Consider the following 21220-nt stretch of genomic DNA (forward strand, 5'->3'; position numbering starts at 1 on the left):
AAAAATAAAGATTCCTGAATGGTTCTTGGTTGGCGTGTGCGGTTCTAGAAAAATCACTTTAAATTTGTGAAAAATGATTGTGTCATGTGACATTCATTTACAAAATGCTTAAAATAACTTTCTACAGAAAAGTTCTTTATAGAACCAAACATGGTTCTTCTTTGGTATTATACCAGAACCTGTTTTGGCACACTGATTTAATACTTGTTCAACACAACCTAATTTGGTGGTGAACGTACAGGCAAGATTGTTTTGTCTTTTTTCTGACACTGATGGTTTCACAGTAAGCTCATGTTACTAAGGCTGCCACCTGGCTTTCTTAGCTCTACTCAAAGTGCTCTTCAGCCCAAGTGCCTTGTGGAGCCAGCTGGTATTTGCAACAACACTGACACATGTTGAGCTCATTCAGCATGGAACTCAGGCACAGACATGCGGCTCTCTGTTTTCTTAATAATATCTCTCTTGATGGCCAGCCAGTAATGAGGGATAGTCAAGTTGAATCTACATATGGTGCCACTCTTTCCTTTACGAGTCCAGATTCAGCATCTGGGACAACACCAGAGAACCCAACACAGTACAGCACATCTACAGATGCAGAAAAGGAGTCTGGATATTTTGCTTCTAATTCTTCTTGTTTGCTTAATGCAATGACACTGAAACCCCCGTCTGTGGTCCAGTGCCCCAGTGCCTTAGAGAAAACATCTAGCATGTGCATGGAGACCGAGCCAAACAGGGATTTTGCTGTGGAAATGCACAGGTCTGTTTTCTGAGTTTCTGTTCTGTACTTGGATTGTTTTTGCTCTGATTTGGTGATTTGTATGTAAAAGCCTCTACAATGTTAAAAGTATTTGCCCCTTCCTGATTTTTTTTTTTTTTTCTATTACTGCATATTTGTTAAGTGAATGTTTTACAAAATTTAGTATTAGGCAAAGAGATGCTTTTCAAACTCAAAACAATTTGTAAACTATTTCATTTGTTTAAGGAACAAATCGGAATCACCCTTGTGGGGAAAAATGTAACTGCCCCTGCAAAATGGATGACTTGTTGCATGGCTTTGAGCAGCAATAACTGCAACCAATGTCCTATTATTTGATATCAGCCACTTTTGTGGAAGAGTTTGAGTCTTTTGTAGAACTGCTTGAATTCAGATATATTAGTAGGTTTTTAAGCATGAGATGCTCACTTTCACTAGTATGTCCCACTCACTTCAAATCAGAAAGGGCTTGTCAGGGCTGATTCATTGGATCTGGTGTTGATGGCAGTAGGTACTTCAAGATGAGGGTTGGGAACCTGTGCCCAACCCACTTTTTGTTCCCCCGTCAACCTTATTTGTAAATAAGGAAAATTAAGGAAAGAATCACCATCATGACTAAATTCTGTATCAGCTGTATTTTTTGTAAAATTGTATGTCCAAGTCAGGTTTTTAAAGAATGTGGTACAGATGCACTGATCAAGTAATGAGGATGATCATTCAAGCTCAAATTTGCATACACTTGTATTTTATACAGTAGCAAAAAATGTTTTAATCTTGTCTCCCCGCATTAACATTTTATCTTTCAGATGTTCAACAGGCTCTCCTCAACCAAAGAGTTGTAAGAAGGTTCATTTTATCAAGAACATGAGACAACATGACACACGTAATGGCAGGTATGAATATTTCAAAGGAAGCTACTGTTTTTTTGGGGGAACACAACTTACAGACTAGACAAAGTCTGAAGTCTGAAAACTTCAGGTTATCTTTTTTTTTTATTTATTAATGTCCCTGGTCGCATTATGCATGATTCATAATATATTAACCCCCCAACCCCCCCCCCCCTTAAGTTGACTACTCCTAATGACAATTCATGACCTACCTAACCAGTCATAATGAGTCAGTTAAGTCCCTAAACATTTGTGCAATTTTTTAAAAAATAATTTGCTGCAGCAGTTTTTTTGACTTCTTTTCATAACAAAATATGTTATTTGGTCACAGCTGTGTATTACTGGAATACAGTGTTTATTTTCAGCAAGTTTTAAAGTGCTATTTGATTTGTTTAGGATAGTCTTAATAAGTGTGCGAAGGGCCCTCTATGGTATGTTTTCCGTGGTGCCCTATCAAGAATTTAGCCAGCTGGGGTATGTATTACTCTTCACAATAACATTCACATATTATGCAGTTCACACTGTTAATGAGACATTTTAAATATTCTGATATACATGTTTCACAGGCTATGTTGGTTGTTCACATTTTCTACAAGAGTAAACACAGAATCTGTAATGTAGATTAATTACAATGCAGTAAATTAAATAGGGTTACTCATTAAAATTTACCTTCTCAACAAATGATCAATGATCAGGTGTTAATTTGTGTGATGGTTCATATTTTAAATTCTGCCACTGGTCTCTACAGTAAGAAAAAGGCACACCTATTTATGTGCATTTTTTAAAATATAGTAGTTTAAAAGTCTTTATCTTATTCTGATGAAATATTTTATAGAGGTTGCTTAATGTAAAGTAAATTTTTATTGCTTGTCCTTTGAGCTCACAATTCAACAAATCAATTAATGGAAAATAATTTAAATCAATAAATAATTATTTACCTCATGTTTTTTGTGTCCAATTTAGGGATATGAGACATTTTCATAGTGGCATGGGGACCAGAGATAGTGTCATTGGGCTGGTGGGTGTGGAACTTGGTGCTGAAGGAAAGGTACAATGCATGTAAAAGATACCAGTGCAAACTGTCCATAAAAATGTCTGTTCTAAAAGGGAAAGTCTCAGACCTGACTGTTTCATTTTCATTTTAGACAGTGTCCTACACTGAAATGCTATATCCGACTAATGCGTTATGTGGCCACATTTCTAACACGGCATCCAGCACTTGTTCTCCATGTTCTCAGAGCCCTGTCCGAGGTGTCCATTCTCAAGGCAGCAGGGATAAAGGTCAGTGAAGCAGTTTAGCTTGTCGAAAGCTTCTTCTCGTTAGCTTTATTGCCCATTTTCTTTGGCGTCCACATTACAGTAAAAATGTCATAAATCATCCTAGAAAATCCAAAACATCATTTTATACTAGTGCTGCATGACATGGACAAAAATACCCTATGGCAGTTGTAGTGCTGCATGTTGCAAATGCGATATGCCTTGCAACATAGTAAAAACCCTGCTGAATCTGAAAGTGATGTGGATTAGGACTGGTCTTATCTTTGACCATAATGATTTACACTGGATCATATGAAATACCATAACTTATGCCTTTTGATTGGTCAAGATGTTCACAACACAATTCTTTATCTTTTTAAGGGCTGTAGAGGATGCATATAGCATCTGTGAATTATCATGAAGATCAACTAACAAACTTTATATTGTATATTGACCTACTTTTATATTAAATTAGACTTATATTGGAATAATATACTTTTAAATGTGTCCCTAACAGCTTGTAGCACGATTTTCCTGTGTGACCCCTCAACTACAGTGTATTTTACTTTTAGCACTTTATTTTACTTTTATTGCTGTCCAATAATTTTACTATGCGAAGAAAGTTTCATTTTGCACTTTGCTCCCAACTTGCCATACCAGACAGATATTTTGCAATCTAGCACCCTCACAAGGTCTTGTATGCTTTTTCCAAAATAAAGAGAGAAACTCTCAATGTAAGTTCCCTAATAAACTTCTCTAAACCTTAGTCCTCTTAGTACTACCTTGTAAAGCACCATACTGACACCAATTAAACACAAACAACAATTTCTCAAAATATGTTATTTGGTCATTTGACTCATCTGACCAGCCAATCTGAAAGCAAGAGGCTGAAAAACAGGCTTGATTGCTAAGTACCGGAATAACTGTACATATGAAACAGTACACGTGTGGTGAAAATTAATATAGTTTTATGCTAAATAAGGAGCGCAGTATTGTTATACCCCTACATCTCTACTGCCACATCTCTAGCATGTGGTTGATTATTACTAAAAATACTAATTCAAAAAAGAACAGAAAACTGCAGCACCTGTCCAGTGACTTCTATTAAAAGTGTGTTTCGTGTCAACAGTTTTTCTGAGTAATTGATCATATTATTGTGGACAGAATTTGGAGTGGAGTGAATGCTATAGTGTTCCTTTAAAGTTTATTGTAAAGTCAAAGATTATTTTGTCATCTTGTCACATTCAGGAACTGAAGTCAGAGACCGTGTGGATTATGACCCTAATCTCTTAGATGATCCCCAGTGGCCTTGTGGAAAACATAAATGTGTGCTTGTCTTCCACTCCTACATGGTGAATGTATACATTTTCTGTCCATCTAAATGTTCAAATTGTGATTATTCTCAAGCATCGTGACAAGCATAGAGTTTATCTGTAAGCCTAATGGAAAACACACCTGACTGGAAACTATTAGTCTACTTACTTGCAGAATAAAAGTGTAATTAGATTAGTTTGTTAGAAATACATTGCCATTTTAAACACCTGATTGTTACATCAACTGTTACATGAGTACAATTGTACTAAAAAAAAAAAAAGTAAAGTATTAGCTAAGATGAATTTGCTGTTTTAGACCACAGTGATAGAGTATGTGAAGCCATCCGACTTAAAGAGAGACATGAATGAAACCTTCAGTGAAAAGTTTCCACATGTTCAGCTAACCCTCAGCAAAATCAGAAGGTATGAACCTTTTTAATTTATATTTTTTACACAGTGTCTTCTGATGGTACTGGAATGGCAAGACCAGTTTTTTTGTTTTTACTATACACTACAAACGACTTAGAACATGCCATGTTTGGTGGCAGACCGCCCAGTTTCTAGGTGAGCAAAAGTAGATCTAAGTCTAAAAGTTATTTAAAGTAAAATAAACAAACACCTAATGTTTGGTTGCATATCACTTGCTTGCACTAACTGCATCAAGTTGATGACCCACTGACAACACCAAAATGTTGCATTCTTTTGTGTCACATTTATAGCAGCTTCTTTCAGTTTGTTTGGGGGATTTTCTCTCTTCAATTCTCCCTTTAGGGGGTGAAATGCATGCTCAGTTGGGTAAAAGTCTGGTGATTGACCCTTTTTTCCCTGATGACATCCTTTGTTGTGTTGGCAGTGTGATTTGAGTAACTTTTCTGCTGCATGATGAAGTTCCTCCTATATTGGCAGATAAAATTTTTTTGTAGTCTCCGATATTCATTCTGCTACTACCTTCGAGTTACATCATAAATATTAGTCACATCATATTAATCCCAGAAGCAGCCCTGCAAGCCCAAGCCATGGCACTACCTCCACCACGCTAGACCGATGACACCTTGACACTTTGGCATCTCTATCATCTTGGCCTCATCAGTCTGTATTCCTTTGCAAATTCCAATCTGGCTTTCTGGTTCTTACTGCTGATGAGCAATTTGCATCTTGTGGTTATGGCATGCGTATTCTGCTTCATCCCTGGTACCTTTTCATACCTTGACTCTTGCCCTGTGGAGGTTGTTGGCGATGTCAGTGACAGTTTTTTTTTTTAGTCTTCACAGCTCTCGCAGTGTTTCTGACATCAGTTGCTGTAGTTTTCTTTGGCCAACTTATTAAATGACTGCCTGTTGATAAGCTAGTGTTTTTTCCTTTTTTCAGGACATTCAAAATTGTTATACTGGCTATGGCTCTAATTTCCCATTTTCCTTCAAAATGGCTTGCTTTTCTACCATAGACAGCTCTTTGCTCTCCTCGGTAGTCTATCCTTTTTAAACAACAGATGCAACTGTCACAGGTGAAATTCATGGCATAGACATTCAGAACTAATAACTGTTTAAACAGTCAATCTAACAGCACACCTGGGCAACATAAATCCATGTTCCAATATTTTTGCAATATTTCAAAAAGGGGTGCCAAGTTGTTTAACATGAGTAAACATCATGAAAAAACCCTGAAATTCTGATTTATTGCCTCATAGTGGTTATTTAAATAACACTGCTTGATTACAAGAGGGCACGAAACCTCAAAATTTTAATTAAATGTATTCATCCTTCAATTCTTCATTTGTGTTCTCAGTCTGAAGAAAGAGATCCGGAAGCTAGCCCAGGAGGACTGTGGGTATGAGGAGCCCACAGTTGCCATGGCTTTTGTTTACTTTGAGAAGCTAGCGCTGAATGGTAAGATTGATAAGCAGAACCGAAAGCTGTGTGCCGGGGCCTGCATCCTGCTTGCAGCTAAGATTGGCAGTGATCTCAGGAGACCTGAAGTCAAGAGTCTGATTGATGTGAGTTTTTTTTTTTTTTCCCTTCAAATTAGAATATACTTCTAAATAGAATTTCAAGACTTTGTTGCATTCCTGTTACTCACATGAATTTGCCAGTTTATTAGACACACCTAACTTTTAGCTACACTTATTGGCCACTTTATCACGCGTAGCAACTATAAATGTGCAATTAAAATACATGAATAAATTAAAAACTAAAATCTAGCAAGTGTTATGGCACATTTTATATTTTATGTTTTCTCCCATTATTTAAAACTCGGCAAACAAAATTGTGCACTAAAATCTGCAGAAAGATCTTAAAATTTACACCGATCAGCCATAACATTGTCCTTGTTTCTATACTTATTGTCCATTTTATCAGCTCCACTTAGCATAGAGGTGAACTTTGTAGTTCTATAATTACAGACTGTAGTCCATCTATTGCTCTGCATAATTTGTTAGCCCCCTTTTACCCTGTGCTTCAGCGGTCAGCGCTTGTATATCAGACACAGCAGTGCTACTGGAATTTTTAAACACCGTGTCCACTCTATTAGACACACCTACCTTGTTGATCCACCATGTACATGTAAAATCAGAGACGATAGCTCATCTGTTGCTGCACAGTTTGTTAGTCATCCTCTAGTGCGTCATCAGTAGTCAGAGAACACTGCCCACAGGACGGTATTGGCCAGATATTTATGGTTGGTGGACTATTCTCAGTTCAGCAGTGACACTGAGGTGTTTAAAAACTCCAGGAGCACTGCTGTGTCTGAACCACTTGTACCAAAGCAACACACAAAACCAATATATAGTTTATATATTTACTTAAATTTGAGTGACTGTACATATGACAAACATCTCAACTGATTGTGCTGAAAAGCCTAAACATTTATACTTAAATGTAACTCAATATCCCTGCAATCCAGAAGGATGAGGTTTCAGAAAATGTGTGTGTAATTCACTATAAAAGAAAATCATTAACTGATGTTGTACATTGCAGTTCATTCAAACTTTAAATATTGAGTATACAAGCTCATCAGTACGAAGTGTATAATATAAATATAGTAAAATGTGTAAGAAAAACGTGGTGGTTATTCCACTTGTTGTTTTGATTGAATTTGTTTGCTGGTGCATTGTGTCAAAAATTCTTGTCTTTTTTTAGAGGTTGGAGGAGAAATTTCGGTTGAACCGGAAGGATCTTCTGGCATTTGAGTTCCCGGTGCTTGTAGCCTTGGAATTTAAACTGCATCTGCCCCATCACGAAATTCTACCACACTACAGACGCCTCCTGCTCACCTCTTACAACCAGAAGATCCAGTAAACCTCAAGGCTTGGAAGAGGTACTCGAGACCACTTTTTCGTCTCTGATACTGTCACTTATCCAGTGTTTTTGTAAAACAGCTAAACCTTAAAGTGGGCGATTTGTAATTTTAGCACTTCAACCAGTTGTGTAAAAGTATGCTCAAACTACTCAAAACACATTCAAATACTTATAGGCAATACATAGAGGCAAAAGTTTGAATACATCTGTTCAAATTATATTTTGTTGATTTTCTAACTGAAAGTAAGTTAACATGACCTCTACAGAGAACACACTTCAATGTGGCATTTTTCTGCTAATTTTAGTTCTCAATTTTTATTTATTTTCTGAGTTTAATACATTGGTAAATAGATAAAATAAATAACATGTGGCATAACTTTTGCACAGGCCACACTTCATGTTTGTGTTTTCCTCTAATATGTTAAATTTAGCAAATTTACAGTAATTGTCCACTAAAATATTACAGTGTGTTCTGTAGAGGATGTTAACTTATTTTACCTATAATGTCCTTATGTAAGAAATTACCAAAACATTAATTTGACCAAAAAGGTCTAACCTTTGCAGATGACTGTAGCTAATTATATGCTTTATACAAAACTGCAACTTTTATTAGATTAAATGATTACACAAACAAAACAAAACAAAAAAAAGTTCAGTTACCAGTTACCATGCAAAAAAGACCCCTGAAAATGAAGAAGTACTTAGCTAGCTATTTCTTTTGTTGGCCAAGTTAGGACAGTGACTACTGTTATCACATGTGCTACAGCATAACCTAAAGTGTGTGCTGTGTTGTAATGTGTCATCTGTGGTTTGCCATTTGGTCTTTTGCTTCCATTGAATATGTCTTTATTTTTGCCCTGCGATGGACTGGTGACCTGCCTTCCGCCCAGTGACTGCTGTAACGTGTGTGTGTGTGTGTGTGTGTGTGTGTACGTCTTTTGCTTTTGCTTGGGTTCCTGAGAAAAACTTTTTTGAAATGTTATGGTTAATGTTTTTCGGAAGTTGTGCAGAGATGGAAATTTTATACTTCATTTATCTTGTTTTGCTTTAATTTAAACAAATGAATAGTGACTAGCACCCATTCTGCCTCACCTGCCATGATAATCAGTTTTGAAGATGTTAGACAAAGATGTAATGTCAAAACACAGGAATCTGAACTAATATATACTGTGTGGATGGTTATGATCATAAATTAAAATTGTCCAGCTGATCATGAACTGTAATGTGATGTGGTTCCAAAAAGAGGAAGAATACTTTACACTAGCTACCTTATGCATTTAAATACAATGGCTGTTTTATTATAAAGCAGCTTTCCAGAAGGTCTGACCCAGACCCCAGATCACCAATGGATATGAGGAAGAAAAAACTCTAAAAGAGAGAAAAACTGACTGGAACCAAGACTCAAGGACAACCCATGCTATTCTGTATAAAATTTACATGATGTTTCTTTTTCTAGGTCATTTGTTTTAACTCTGGTCATCTAGGGCCGATGTCTAGGAGAGTTTGATGATTTCCTTACTAAAACTCACGCCCTAAGACTGGCAATTAAGCATTAGATGAATTAGGTTTGTTTAAGCAAGGAAGTCACTATACTGTTGGACACCAGCCCTCCAGTACTGGAGCTAAATACCACAGATTAACCAGCAAAAAATGGATGGAAATTATATTTATTTAATTTACTTTACTTCTACTATTCTACTTTACTGGTTTATCTAGTCCACTTTATAGCTCACCGTATGCTATACAGTGTCCAGAACTGTCTAAAAACTAGATGGCAATTCTGTGGTGGTTCTTTTCCATTGTTGCACAGGGTAGACAGATGCTGATGAATTGTGCAGCAATACAATATCATTAAAGTTGTAGTAAATCTGCATATTTCTTTTGGCATTCAGTTAACCATTACCTAATTTATTGTATACTGTAAGTGCACCAAGATCCACTGTGCATAATTCTTTTACTTTATTTATTCAGTTCCTTATTTTATTTATGCATTCAGTTCCTTTTGCAGAAAAGGTCACTTGGAAACAACTGTATTTTGCTAAATCAAGATCACAGAAATAACCAAACAAGGTGCAACATGGCATAACAAAAGCTTTTTACAGAACTCTCTGAACATTCCTTTCACTGAGCACAAAAGATTTAACCAGAAAACTCACAAAATTGTATGTACCCTCTGAAAGGACGTGCTTTCATGCATTCACCATTCACTGTCAGGTGAGCACCAGATATAATCAGATAAGCACCAGATACTCTGGTGTGTACTAAATCGTATCTGATGCTCACTAGATGAAATCTGGTACGCACTTGATAACACCTAGTGAGCACATGACAGTAGGTGGTGCACACATTTTACCTAAAAAGTAAACCTTGTCCTTCCAGAAGCTCTGGGAAATTTAAATCATATTGCCATGAATAGTGAACTCATCATGCATAGAGTGTACTATTTAACACAGCTGTATAAAACAAAGCTATTCAAGGATACACACCACAGCGTGATGAAAGTAAGCTTAAACAGTAACTTCAGTTCTACTCAGTGCTCCCAACCTACTAACTGCAAAATTTAGATTTGTAATATACCACTTGATTCTGGTGCTTTAACAAGAGAATGCATTTAAACAATCTGTATATTTATTGCACTTAGCATTGGGCTTAAAGGTACTTCACCAGCAATTCTTATTACAGTAAAAAAATATAATATATATATTACATACATACTGTGATGTAACATCTTAAACATAAGTACATATGTAAACACAAACCTTTGAAAATGCCTTTCATTGATATGTTGCATTCTCCTCTGAATTATAATGCAGAGCAAGTTTTTGAGCAAATTTCAATTGGATGGTGATGAAAATGCTAAATCTTGCACCTGTGTAACAGGTGTCTAGCTCGCAGAGAACAGCAGAAAGGAAAGAAAACTTTTTTTTTATTACTTGATTATAAAATTCCCTGTATGTACTACCAACCATTTTTTCCCCACTTATCTGTCCTGAATTCTGTCAGAATGTACTGATAGTGCTTCCCCAGCATGATTTGTAAGGATGCTGTAAAAAGAAAAGAAAAACACTTAACTGTAGCTTATTCTGTAGATAAATGACACCGTCCTTTACTTTTAGCTCACTGCTGCACCAAAGATCATTGAATAAGTTACTTTGTAACTTGGTAAAGTGAGATCCACTCACCAGTATACTGTTAAGGGACTGAGCTTGGTGCTGAATATGAAAATGGACAGTCCAGAGGCCAGTATCTGTATGTGGGATTAAAAATAAGACAATTATATAATAAAAGTGTGGTTGTAAGTCAGTTATTAACAGAGAGGGAGTGTTAAAACATTGTTAAGGCTGTTGCATTCTAGTAGCTACAATCATACTTGTAGTAATTCTACTAAGAAAAACAGTATTCCAGTATAAAGTGAACATCACTGGATTCTTGCACAAAATAAATGTCATCAGGAGACACCTTCATTTATATATATATAACGTGATAGTTTTAACAATAATGCCCTGCTTTAGAGACATGAAACCACAAAGTAACCGTGTGAATCAGAGTGGAGTTAGATTTGTACTGAAATGTTCAGGTTTCATGAGATTTTTTGTTTATTTTTAAACTCCAAGAAATACACTGGTTAAAAATGAAGAAATCTATTTTAAACTTACATTTCTTAGTTAGGGAGCAGGAAAGGAGGGAGACAGGTACAGTTTTATAAATCTTAAAGGTGCATCTAACCTTAGCCACTAAGACCCAGATGGCACACTGTACCAAAGATTGGCCACTCTTCAACTTTACTGATGCCAGCAGCAGGAGAAAGCCAAATACAGCACTAAGGGTGAGAATGTGTTTATCAGTACAGTAGAAATCAATTCTCATTGAGTGCCATAGAAGGTAAGCTGCAATTCAAAAACAGGACCAAATCCTTCACATCAACATGCACAAACAATTAGAGGTAATATTAAAGCTGCACTATATAAGTTATCTGGCTGAAACCAAAAGAAACAGCATTACTGTATCAGAAAACAAAAAATAAAATAAATATGTCCGTGCACTGCTGCACATCACCCTGTAAAGTCTGAAATAATTATTTAAAAGTGTGAGGTCAGATACATGTTTATATATTAACATCACACAAAGAGGCTCAAAAAGAAGGTCCAAGGTTTGGATTTCAAAAGGCAAATAAACATATGATGACAATAGTAGATTCATAGTGGACTCACTCACGTCCTTTTGACGTAAAAGAACATTTTGTTCTTTTACACATTTCCAGAAATGCACATATCTTACATAGTGTATCTTAAACTAATAACATCACATGTAACACCCCTTCCTATCATTGACTGAAAACACTAAGCTAGCGCAAAGACCCTTTGATGAGCTATTAACAGTTGAATCCATTGGGTTATGGGTTATAGACAATGGTCGACAAAGTACACAAACCATGTACTTTAGTTCAAGTAGAGATACGCAAGGTAAAATATTACTCCAGCAAAAGTAGAAGTCCTTCCTTTAGACCTCCAATTAAGTAAAAGTACAAAAGTATTTGCCTTCAAATGTACTTAACTATTAAAAGATTAAATTAACTAAAATATTAATTATGATTCTAATGTCCTATTACCATTTTTGTAAGATTTGCTTTATCAACTCATTTTAGCTGAAAATTCTCTAGTGTCACTCTCATAACACCAATATTTTAATACAATGTCATTAATTAGTGACACTGATGTCTATTAAAATTATCATAAACACAAAACACTGAAGGCAATCAATTTCCATTAGGTAGAACTGAGTGGCTCTGAAATAACTTTTTGGGAATAAGCAAAGTTTCAGTTTAAGATTTATTTGCAACTTCATTACAAGTTTAAGTTTAATAAAAACTTGCTTTAAACACAGATTCACAAATGGGTTTTCCTTTACTAAATTGCATCTGTGGGTCTCTGTTCATAAACAAACTAGCAAAAACTAATTTACTATAAAATGCAAAGTGTATAAATTCAGAAAAAGACAGATGCCAGTCACAACTGCGCATATATATATACATTTACACAAAGTTAGGTTAGTTCCATCATTTATGTTGGAATACACTCTCCCAAAATTTTATGTTGCTGCACTGACATTGAATGGTATGCATACACTGGGTCGGTATGTCCAACAGGTCAAAACAAGCTCTAAACAAAGTGCGCACTCTGCCGATTGGTGTTCTTTTTTTTGGTTCATTTTGACGTTACATTTTCAAGCACACACAAACCAAAAGGAATGCCAGATTTTGTAAAATGTAATGGAGTAAAAAGTAAGATATTTGACTTTGAAATGTAGGGGAGTGAAAGTAACAAAAAAAGTCACCAAAAATGGAAATACTTCAGTAAAGTGCAGATACTCGAAAAAACTACTTGGGTACCACAGCAAATTATATTTACTTCGTTACTGTCCACCACTGGTTATAGATCTCACCTGGCAAAACATCCACCATGAAATTTATAGGACATGAGCAAGGGGAATTCCAAGGCACCAAAAAGATCACCTATGATAAAATAACAAACAAAAAATAACTAATTTAAAACATCAGTGCATATTTACCATAATCACAACTGATGACAATTCTTCTTAAATTTCATTTAAATTTTAAATTACTTAATTTAAATTTACTTTTGCACTTCCATTCAAAAATGTGGTTTGAGCATTCCCTTCACTAAAAAGTGCTCTCACGTCCCCGGATATAATATCAGACATATCAACACACAACATGTCAAACCGAGGACTCTGAAGTGTGTTGGTGGATTACCTGTTGGATGGGCAGCTGAAGCTAACAGGAATATGCTAAAAGGACATGAATTTAACAAGTTTTAAAAATGATTAACAAATAAATCAGCCAATAACCAATAAATACAACCCAGTCAATTTACCTGACTAAGTAGTTGATTAAATGCTGTTCAAAATCACTGTAATAAAAAAGATGAAGGTGATGAAGATTCATAGTATACTCTGGTTTGACAGCAAATAAATGGCAAAAACATTACATTTATTCAGTGTTTATTTATACTACATGATCTTTATTTACCCTATTAGAAACAACCTAGTCCAAACAAATATGCCTCTATTATGAGTAAAAATTTATTTGTAGCTATACAAATTCTGTAAGGCTCTCGAATATGTTTCAAACCAACCTCAGTAGACCAGACTTTGAATTCTTTTGGAACACTCGGTATGACCCTAAAAGAAAATGAACAAAGCAAGAGCATACTACTACTGTACAATCAACATAGATACAGTTCAAACAACATAACATTAGGTTACATCTTATGCCAAGGCTTCTGCCCTATGGCGATACAAATCAATAGCAAGGCTATTCAACCAATGCTGTATTCACATAAACACAACCAGCACTTTACTAACCAACAGTGCCCTTCACTAGAGTGCACACGGTCCACTCACCAGAAGCACCTTGAGTTAACATTGATGAAACATACTGCTATGGCAGGCATGGCAAATGTTTATAGACCATTTATATGTAACCACTGATGAAGCAGACATTTGCTTTGACATAGCCAATTTTAGCTTTTGTAGTAAAAAAAAAACAAAAAAAAAAAAACATTGGAATTACCACATTTGTAGACCACTGATGACTTTTGTTTGTTTGTATGTTTTTGGCAGAAAGTGTGATGTGATTTTTTATTTTTTTTGGTCATACTACAATGACTGTACTCAGAGAAGATTAATCAAATGTCATAATCTTACAAAAAGCAGCTTAATAAACAATCTGTCCCCATTTAATTGTGTAGCCTGAGATCAATCTCTATAGGCCCAGAACAGTGGTTATGCCAGTGATATAAAAAAAAAAAAGACCTGAATATCCATAATTAATTTAATCCATAATCTAATTTAAAAGAGGTAGGTAGCTAACAATCATTCATGATAAATATCCTGTACATGATTTATAAGTTATCTAATCTATGACATATTTTATGAAATATTTCCTCCCACATAAAATAAAACAGGCTTACCAATACAGAAAAGGTGGATGGAGGCCCATATATAGCCATTTGGTCCAAACTGAAAGGGAGCAGCACAGAGTTTTTACAAATTGGGGTCATGCTGACCAAAAATACCTTCACCTTTTTGATATATGTCAGGATGACTGACAACATACAGTACTGTGCAAAAGTATTTATCAGTAAATTAGATTTTGCCAGTGAAACATTCTAGCAGCTCTTCATGGAACAGTGTATAGGACAAAAGAATGTATTACCCAGTTATCTGGTATTATGTTTCATGTGAAGAAATGATTATATTCATTATCATTCACTAAAATATAGGAAAAATATCCAATAATGCAGAAAGTCAGGGGTTGCAGAGAAGTAGCTAAAAGATTTTACCTGAGGATTGTGCAGCATGAGGATAAAAGCTGACATCAGCATCAATGTTTGACTGGAAACAATTAGAAAAATCACTTAGACAATTAATAATACAACATTATTTTAGGAGAAATGTATATGAAAAAGCATTTGGCTGTTGTCAGAAGAAAACCTTGTATCTCCAAAATGGTAACTTTTACAGGAAAATGAAAAAAAAAAAGGAACCAGACAATTTTCCAAGTCTGTTTGGGCTGTTTCTTTTGGTTGATTCTTCATGTAATTAACACACAACATAAAGGGCAACAGACATTTTCAAAATATTCTTTCAAATTTCTTCAAACAGCAGTGACATAGAAATATGCAATTAAACTTAAATACATATGTTCAGTAGATACCACAAATTAACAAATGATTTAATATTTCTTTAAAATGTAATTGTTTGATTGTTGGTCTATGGGCATCATAACCCCCATCCCAATTTTTTTGTTTTCATTGTTGAATTTTAAGTGTCTCTATATGTTATCAAAACAATAAATAATCAATTACAAAAAATAAATGAACAAAAGGATGTAGGATTATCCCAGATAATAAACAAAATACATCTAACATGAGAGATAATAAAGCAACATGCCTTGAAAACATACCTGAATATTTTTATCCATGATGATCTCTTCATATAAGCCATGCAAAAAACAGATGAAAATGACTTGTAGGTTATCCAGACAGTAATGCATTCACATTATCACATTATCAATTCTTATACCCAGCACCAGTCTGCTAGGACTACTATTAATTTGATAATTATTCTATTATTTTCATGGTATTCTGTAAATTCCACTTTTCTGATCCCTCAGATGATTAGTCTGCTAATCTCATATTCTTATGATATTCTTCGAAAATAGTCAAGGAGTACAGAGATGGCATTCATCGATTTTTAAAATTTATTTATTTATTTATTTATTTTTCATTACTTTAAATAATACCTTCTATACTATTGTGTAACCATTGCATTCTCCATTCCTCAGTTAGATGTAGGTTATATTATTGCTACTTTCTGCAATAATTCTATTTAAGTTTATGCATTCCTTTCTTGTAAGTGTTATATAAGTAGTGTTCATATATACCTCTCTTTGGGTGACTCTATTGATGATGAAGAAGACCACTTCTGACACATTTTGCAGCACAAAAAAGAAGGGGATTGGCTAGCCAGTACAAAAACAGAAAGATCCGTAAATAACAAGGCTCAAGATCAAATTCAGTGTTCTATTTTTTTTAATCATTATTCATACAGTATTCCATTTCAAATCAACTCAATTTATTTGTATAGCCCTTTTTACAACAGACTAAGCAGCTTTACGGAGACACTGTCAACAAAAACGAGCAAAAGAAAGAAACACAGAGGAACCAAGACTTGGAAAGGAATTCTGCAGATTTTTCAAAACTTCTGCACAGTTAAATGGTTAAGAAATCAAATAATTCAGAGAGGTTTGGTACAAAACTCTCCATTCTAGAGAACCTTGTTGAGTCAGAATTGTTCACAGTGGTGGTGATGGGAATCAGACATCCACCTCTTAAAGGTCCCTAAAAGAAAGTTGTTACATGAAATGGTTGAGTATGCTGCCTGATGTCTGAGATATTTTATATATATATGTATGTGTGTGTATGTATGTATGTATGTATGTATGTATATATGTATGTATGTATGTATATATATATATATATATATATATATATATATATATATATATATATATATATATATATATATATATATGTGTGTGTGTGTGTGTGTGTGTGTGTGTGTGTGTGTGTGTGTGTGTGTGTGTGTGTATATATATAGTTTTCCTATGAGCTTTCAGCCAAATTTTGTTTTTAAGGGCATTGTGAGGCAACCCCCAAAGAAAACTTTATTATTTATACAATTCAGATTTAGCACTATTTTACCACCATCAACACTATGTATAAAAACTCAGAAGAAATGTGAAGGTTCACTGGTGTGAAATGTCTGTATTTGTGTTGCAGACATTGTGACTCATGGTTCCTACCACCACCAGTGTACATAATCTACAATGATTGATTTCACATCAAAACGCTCTGAAAGACTTTTACATCTCAACCATGGAATTATTGAGAAAATTTGATCAATTGGAATTCCACTTTTTAAAAGTATAAACTCAAAAAAAAAAAAAAAAAAGCATGAGAAACTGCAATGCATCGATTAATCTCAACAATTCAGTTTCGATAGTCTCCTTTCTGCCTGTAGGTCAAGGTTAGAAAAAGCCTCTGCCAAAAAAATGTGGCTTAATTGCTTCATCTATACACACTGATAATATAATCAGGTGGTGTGCTGGATGCTTATTAAATAAAGGAATCCTCCATGGATATGCAAACACATTTGCAGTGTCTGCCAGCATTTATGTACGTAACATGAATGTTAAACCAGAAACTGGACAGCCAATCAAGCATTTAGGGGTGTGCATGTTGTTGCCTCTGCAAGCTGCAGTTAACCATGACTGCCACCCACGCCAACCATGACAGTTACAGTTAAAATTAATGTCTACAACACATTTTAAAAAGTCATTACAAGAGCAATTCAGATGAATCATTGTGAAATGTTCAAAAAATGTCTAACAGGTGATACAATCATGCTTGGAAATAAAAGGAGCATCTAAGAATGGTCTAGTCCTCGAGTCCCTGAGTGAGGATGGGTTGAGGATTACCACTTCGCCAAAACTGCCTCAAAAACCTGAAAGTTTAAAAACAATGCTTCTCAACCAGGGATGGCAGGGATTTTAGGTATTTCACCCCCTACAAGGCATAGTATCATCAAATCTTTAATCTGCATTCAAAGCAAACCAAAAAACACAATATATCCAAACCTTCAGACCACACAGCATTTAAAATTAGCATGCTTCTTTGATGGATGTCACCTTGTGGGCTTGAGAACACTTTGCCAAACCGCCAATAAACACTGTTTGTCACTTCATCTAAAGATGCACATTAAGACTGTACTATACTCAGCAGAGGCCATGAGTCAACAACATCCATAAACACTGCCAACTTCTTCTGGCTCAAGCTCATCTGAAATGGACTGATGCACAGTAGAAACATGCTATGGGGTCTGATGAGCCCACCTTTCAGATTGTTTAAAGAAATAATGGATGTTGTGTTCACGGGGTCAAAGAAGGAAAAGATCGTCCAGATTGTTGCCAGCGTAACAATGGAAAGCAAGAGTCTGTCATGATCTTTGGGGATATTAGTAGGAAACTTGCACATATGTGAAGTCTTTTAACACTGAACACATTTTGGAGCAACATATAATGACCTTTAGATGACATCTTTTTCAGGGACATCCATGCTTTTTTTTTTTTTTCCAGCATGAAAATGCCAAGTCGCATTCTTCATGTGTTACAACAGCATGCTGTAATCAGAAAGTGTGGGTGTTGGACTGGCCATCCTGCAGTCCAGACCTGTCTTTCACTGAAAACGTGAGCAAAACACAACAAGTGCCCTGTACAGTTGTGCAGCTAAAAACTTTGTATAACAGAAGAACGGCCAAAAATTCCACTTTCAAAACTGGATCAATTAGTGTCTTCAGTACCCAGATGATTATTAAATTCATTATTTAAATTAAAGCTGATGTAACACAATGGTCAACAGGCTCTTGTCCCAGCATTTTTGGACTGTGTTGCTGGCATCTTCTTTGGAATACGTGTGTATTTACAAATTTATTTCAATTTAATTCAGGCAAAACAGAATTTAATGTCACCGCTTTCTGCTTTTACCACCGTTTCACACCCTGTCCCAACTGTTTTGGAATTCGGTTTTAGTATGTTAGCACTTAGTTAATGCTGGTGCATATTTTTTGGCCATTTAAGATTATACACATGCATTGAAAACTTGTTTCTTGTTTGAAGCTTGCAACATACAATAACACATTTTATAGTGCATTGCAGTCTTACAGTGCAAAACTCAAAATTACAGACATGTTTACTTGACTTCCCAGGCATCACTTGGCTTACTCTGAAAGCTTAGAAAGCTCTGAGGATTCCTCACAGGTCAGACATGCAGGATGTTGAATATGAGAACACAGGAGTTACTGAATTCAGTGTAAGTGTAAGGAAGTATTATAGTTTCCAGAAACAAAGTAGGACTTCATGAAGAGATTTGCAGTCATGTTGATTATTACAAATCATAAGAGGGATATGATGACAGACAAAGCTACAGTAAATTCAGACATACCAGGATGGACAAGGCTTTGGATCCAGCATAAATGTTCCCTAAGAAAAAGACCGACCCAGGGAGCCAGAGCAGAGCTGTGGATCTAGACACAGAGCAAACACATTAGACATTTAAATGCTGTGTATTTTATACATTGTTATTTTAAAATGGGACCATAAATACCTGTTGCAATTACGGTTGAGCAAGTCAATACTGCTGATTCTGATATTTCTCTTTGAAAATTAGTCCACCCATAAAATAGCGATGTTAAGTGTCGTCTTTGACCAAACATTTTTTTTGCAAGTGCTAACAAAGAATTTTAGGTACTGAGTTCTTTTTTTCAAAGTACTCACACAGTTAGGACAACAATGCAGAGCCTCCAAGGGGTCATGTTTGGGGAAAAAAAAACCTGCATTTATAATAATAATAATAATTATTATTATTATTATTGTTATTATAATTATTGTTATAATAATAATAATAATTTTAGCATTCCCTTGCATGCAATGCATAAAAAAAACTTTGAGGGAATGCATAAATATTGCAGGGAATGCAGTGCTGTTGCAAACTTTTACACTTAACCATATAAAACACAAAATTATCTGGGTTTGACTGTTAGGCCCATTTTAGGCAATTTTTATAATTTATTGATAGTTAGAGCGATTACTAGTTGCAGGCTTAGACTGGACAATTTTATTTGTATTAGTGTCCTTTTTTAAATGATTCGTATTCATATTGACAATTAGAGCTTTTGATAATCCCCATGCCTAGCTGCAGTAGCAAAGGGGTGCTTAAAGGAAAATTCCACAAATTTGTGAAAATTTCTGCATAATTAAATGGTTAATATGTCAGCAAAGCCATTCAGCTTGGTTGGGTGTGAAATTCTCAGTTCTAGAGAAACTTACTGAGTCAAAATTGTTCACAGTGCTAGTGATAGGAGCCAAATGTCTGAAGAGTTTAATGCCTTTGAAAGCTCCCTCAGAAAGTTATTATATGAAACGGTTATAAATGCCCTAATGTCTGAGACATTGTTTTGCAATAGTTTTCTGATGAAGTTTAGTCTAAAACATATTTTAGGTCAATTTATTTTCATCCATTCATCACAGAGGAGTACTTGCAGGATGGCAAAGCTGTCCCCATAGAAAACCTATTTTTGTCAGATTTGCCACAAATTTACCAACATCAACATATATAGCATATAAAACTCAGGCTTTGGATTGTAATTAAAACGGCTGTATTTCTGTTGTAGACATTGACTCCTGGTTCCTATCACCACCACTGTAAAGCGATCAGTAAGTTTCTTACAATGAACCATTTCACACCAAACGGCAATGAATGACTCTGTTTACATCTGAAACACTGAACTTTACAGAAATATAAAAAAAACGGTTTTCCATTATTGCGTGTACGTCTAAATAGCGTCAGATTCTGCTTCTACCTGGAAAAACCGTTTATCTCCACCCATCCCAACTTCCAAGTCCCCAACAGCTGAAGGGCTCCAGTGCAGGTCTGCCACCTGGTGGTCAGAGAATGGTATATCATTTACCAGCTGAACTGGTAAAATAGCTCATGCACAAATGACACCGTGATGCTAGTGGACAATAGAAGCAATGTAAGTCACACTTACCCCAGAAAAAGGGTGGGATATGTAAACTTCAATACGGACAGGACATACTTAGGAAAAAAAAGAGATACTGGTTTTGCACTAAAGTCAAGCTCAAATAACGAACCCACACTAGTTGACTATACGAACGATGAAAACAAGTCAAAATCACATTTCAGAAGGCTGAATATTTCGACGAACCATTACAAACATAATATTAGCATGCCTAATAATAGTAGCTACTATTCAAATCACTAACGCTACACCACGCGAAGCAATCATATGAGAAAAAAAGTGATTTTATTCACCTTGTTTGTGAAATAGAATATTATGAAGAGGATGCAAAAAACTAATCCAGGACTCGATCGTGCCAAAATCATCTGTCAAAAAGCCAATATCATCTGTAGATCATAGATTTGATATCATGCAACAAATATGTGGTACGCTAGCCCCTGAAAAACTTCGCTTAAATTCTACTTCCTATGTTTCCAGAGAGCTGTGACACGTTGCTACGTATTCAAATCATAGAAATCCTGATGGCAAGGCTTG

The 21220-nt window shown here is 35.3% G+C and overlaps 2 protein-coding genes across 2 annotated transcripts in view; one reads left to right on the forward strand and one right to left on the reverse strand.

Annotated features, from left to right (window-relative positions):
* Positions 1 to 1568: 1568 nt before the first annotated feature.
* Positions 1569 to 21220, forward strand: part of LOC108438275 (CDK5 and ABL1 enzyme substrate 1-like) — a 33595-nt gene continuing 13943 nt past the window's right edge. The window contains exons 1-8 of the mRNA XM_037536710.1: positions 1569 to 1647; positions 2038 to 2115; positions 2605 to 2689; positions 2787 to 2922; positions 4147 to 4250; positions 4528 to 4634; positions 5997 to 6204; positions 7346 to 7523. Coding sequence (XP_037392607.1) covers positions 1619 to 1647; positions 2038 to 2115; positions 2605 to 2689; positions 2787 to 2922; positions 4147 to 4250; positions 4528 to 4634; positions 5997 to 6204; positions 7346 to 7504 — 906 coding nt within the window. The 5' untranslated portion in view covers positions 1569 to 1618 and the 3' untranslated portion in view covers positions 7505 to 7523. The remainder of the gene's footprint in view (positions 1648 to 2037; positions 2116 to 2604; positions 2690 to 2786; positions 2923 to 4146; positions 4251 to 4527; positions 4635 to 5996; positions 6205 to 7345; positions 7524 to 21220) is intronic.
* LOC108438257 (transmembrane protein 241) lies at positions 8777 to 21180 on the reverse strand. Its single transcript, XM_017715975.2, has 15 exons — positions 20980 to 21180; positions 20696 to 20742; positions 20507 to 20584; positions 19090 to 19171; positions 15972 to 16049; positions 15492 to 15517; positions 14869 to 14920; positions 14497 to 14545; positions 13660 to 13705; positions 13399 to 13434; positions 13278 to 13312; positions 12947 to 13016; positions 11231 to 11324; positions 10687 to 10751; positions 8777 to 10548 (listed from the first exon to the last, which is right to left on the reverse strand). Exons 1-15 carry the CDS (start codon positions 21049 to 21051, stop codon positions 10485 to 10487), a joined length of 894 nt encoding a protein of 297 aa, XP_017571464.1. The 5' UTR covers positions 21052 to 21180; the 3' UTR covers positions 8777 to 10484.

Source organism: Pygocentrus nattereri, chromosome 3, assembly GCF_015220715.1.
Source record: "Pygocentrus nattereri isolate fPygNat1 chromosome 3, fPygNat1.pri, whole genome shotgun sequence".
In the NCBI taxonomy this organism is placed as follows: Eukaryota; Metazoa; Chordata; class Actinopteri; order Characiformes; family Serrasalmidae; genus Pygocentrus; species Pygocentrus nattereri.

What these genes read in the sequence shown, in the direction of transcription:
- LOC108438257 (XM_017715975.2), bottom strand. Translation starts at nt 21,051, where the DNA reads ATGATTTTGGCACGATCGAGTCCTGGATTAGTTTTTTGCATCCTCTTC. An exon ending in CCAAAGCCTTGTCCATCCTG is followed by an intron (nt 16,050 to 19,089) that starts GTATGTCTGAAT and finishes TGTACTGGCTAG; the next exon opens with CCAATCCCCTTCTTTTTTGT. An exon ending in CATGGTGGATGTTTTGCCAG is followed by an intron (nt 11,325 to 12,946) that starts GTGAGATCTATA and finishes TCTCACCCTTAG; the next exon opens with TGCTGTATTTGGCTTTCTCC.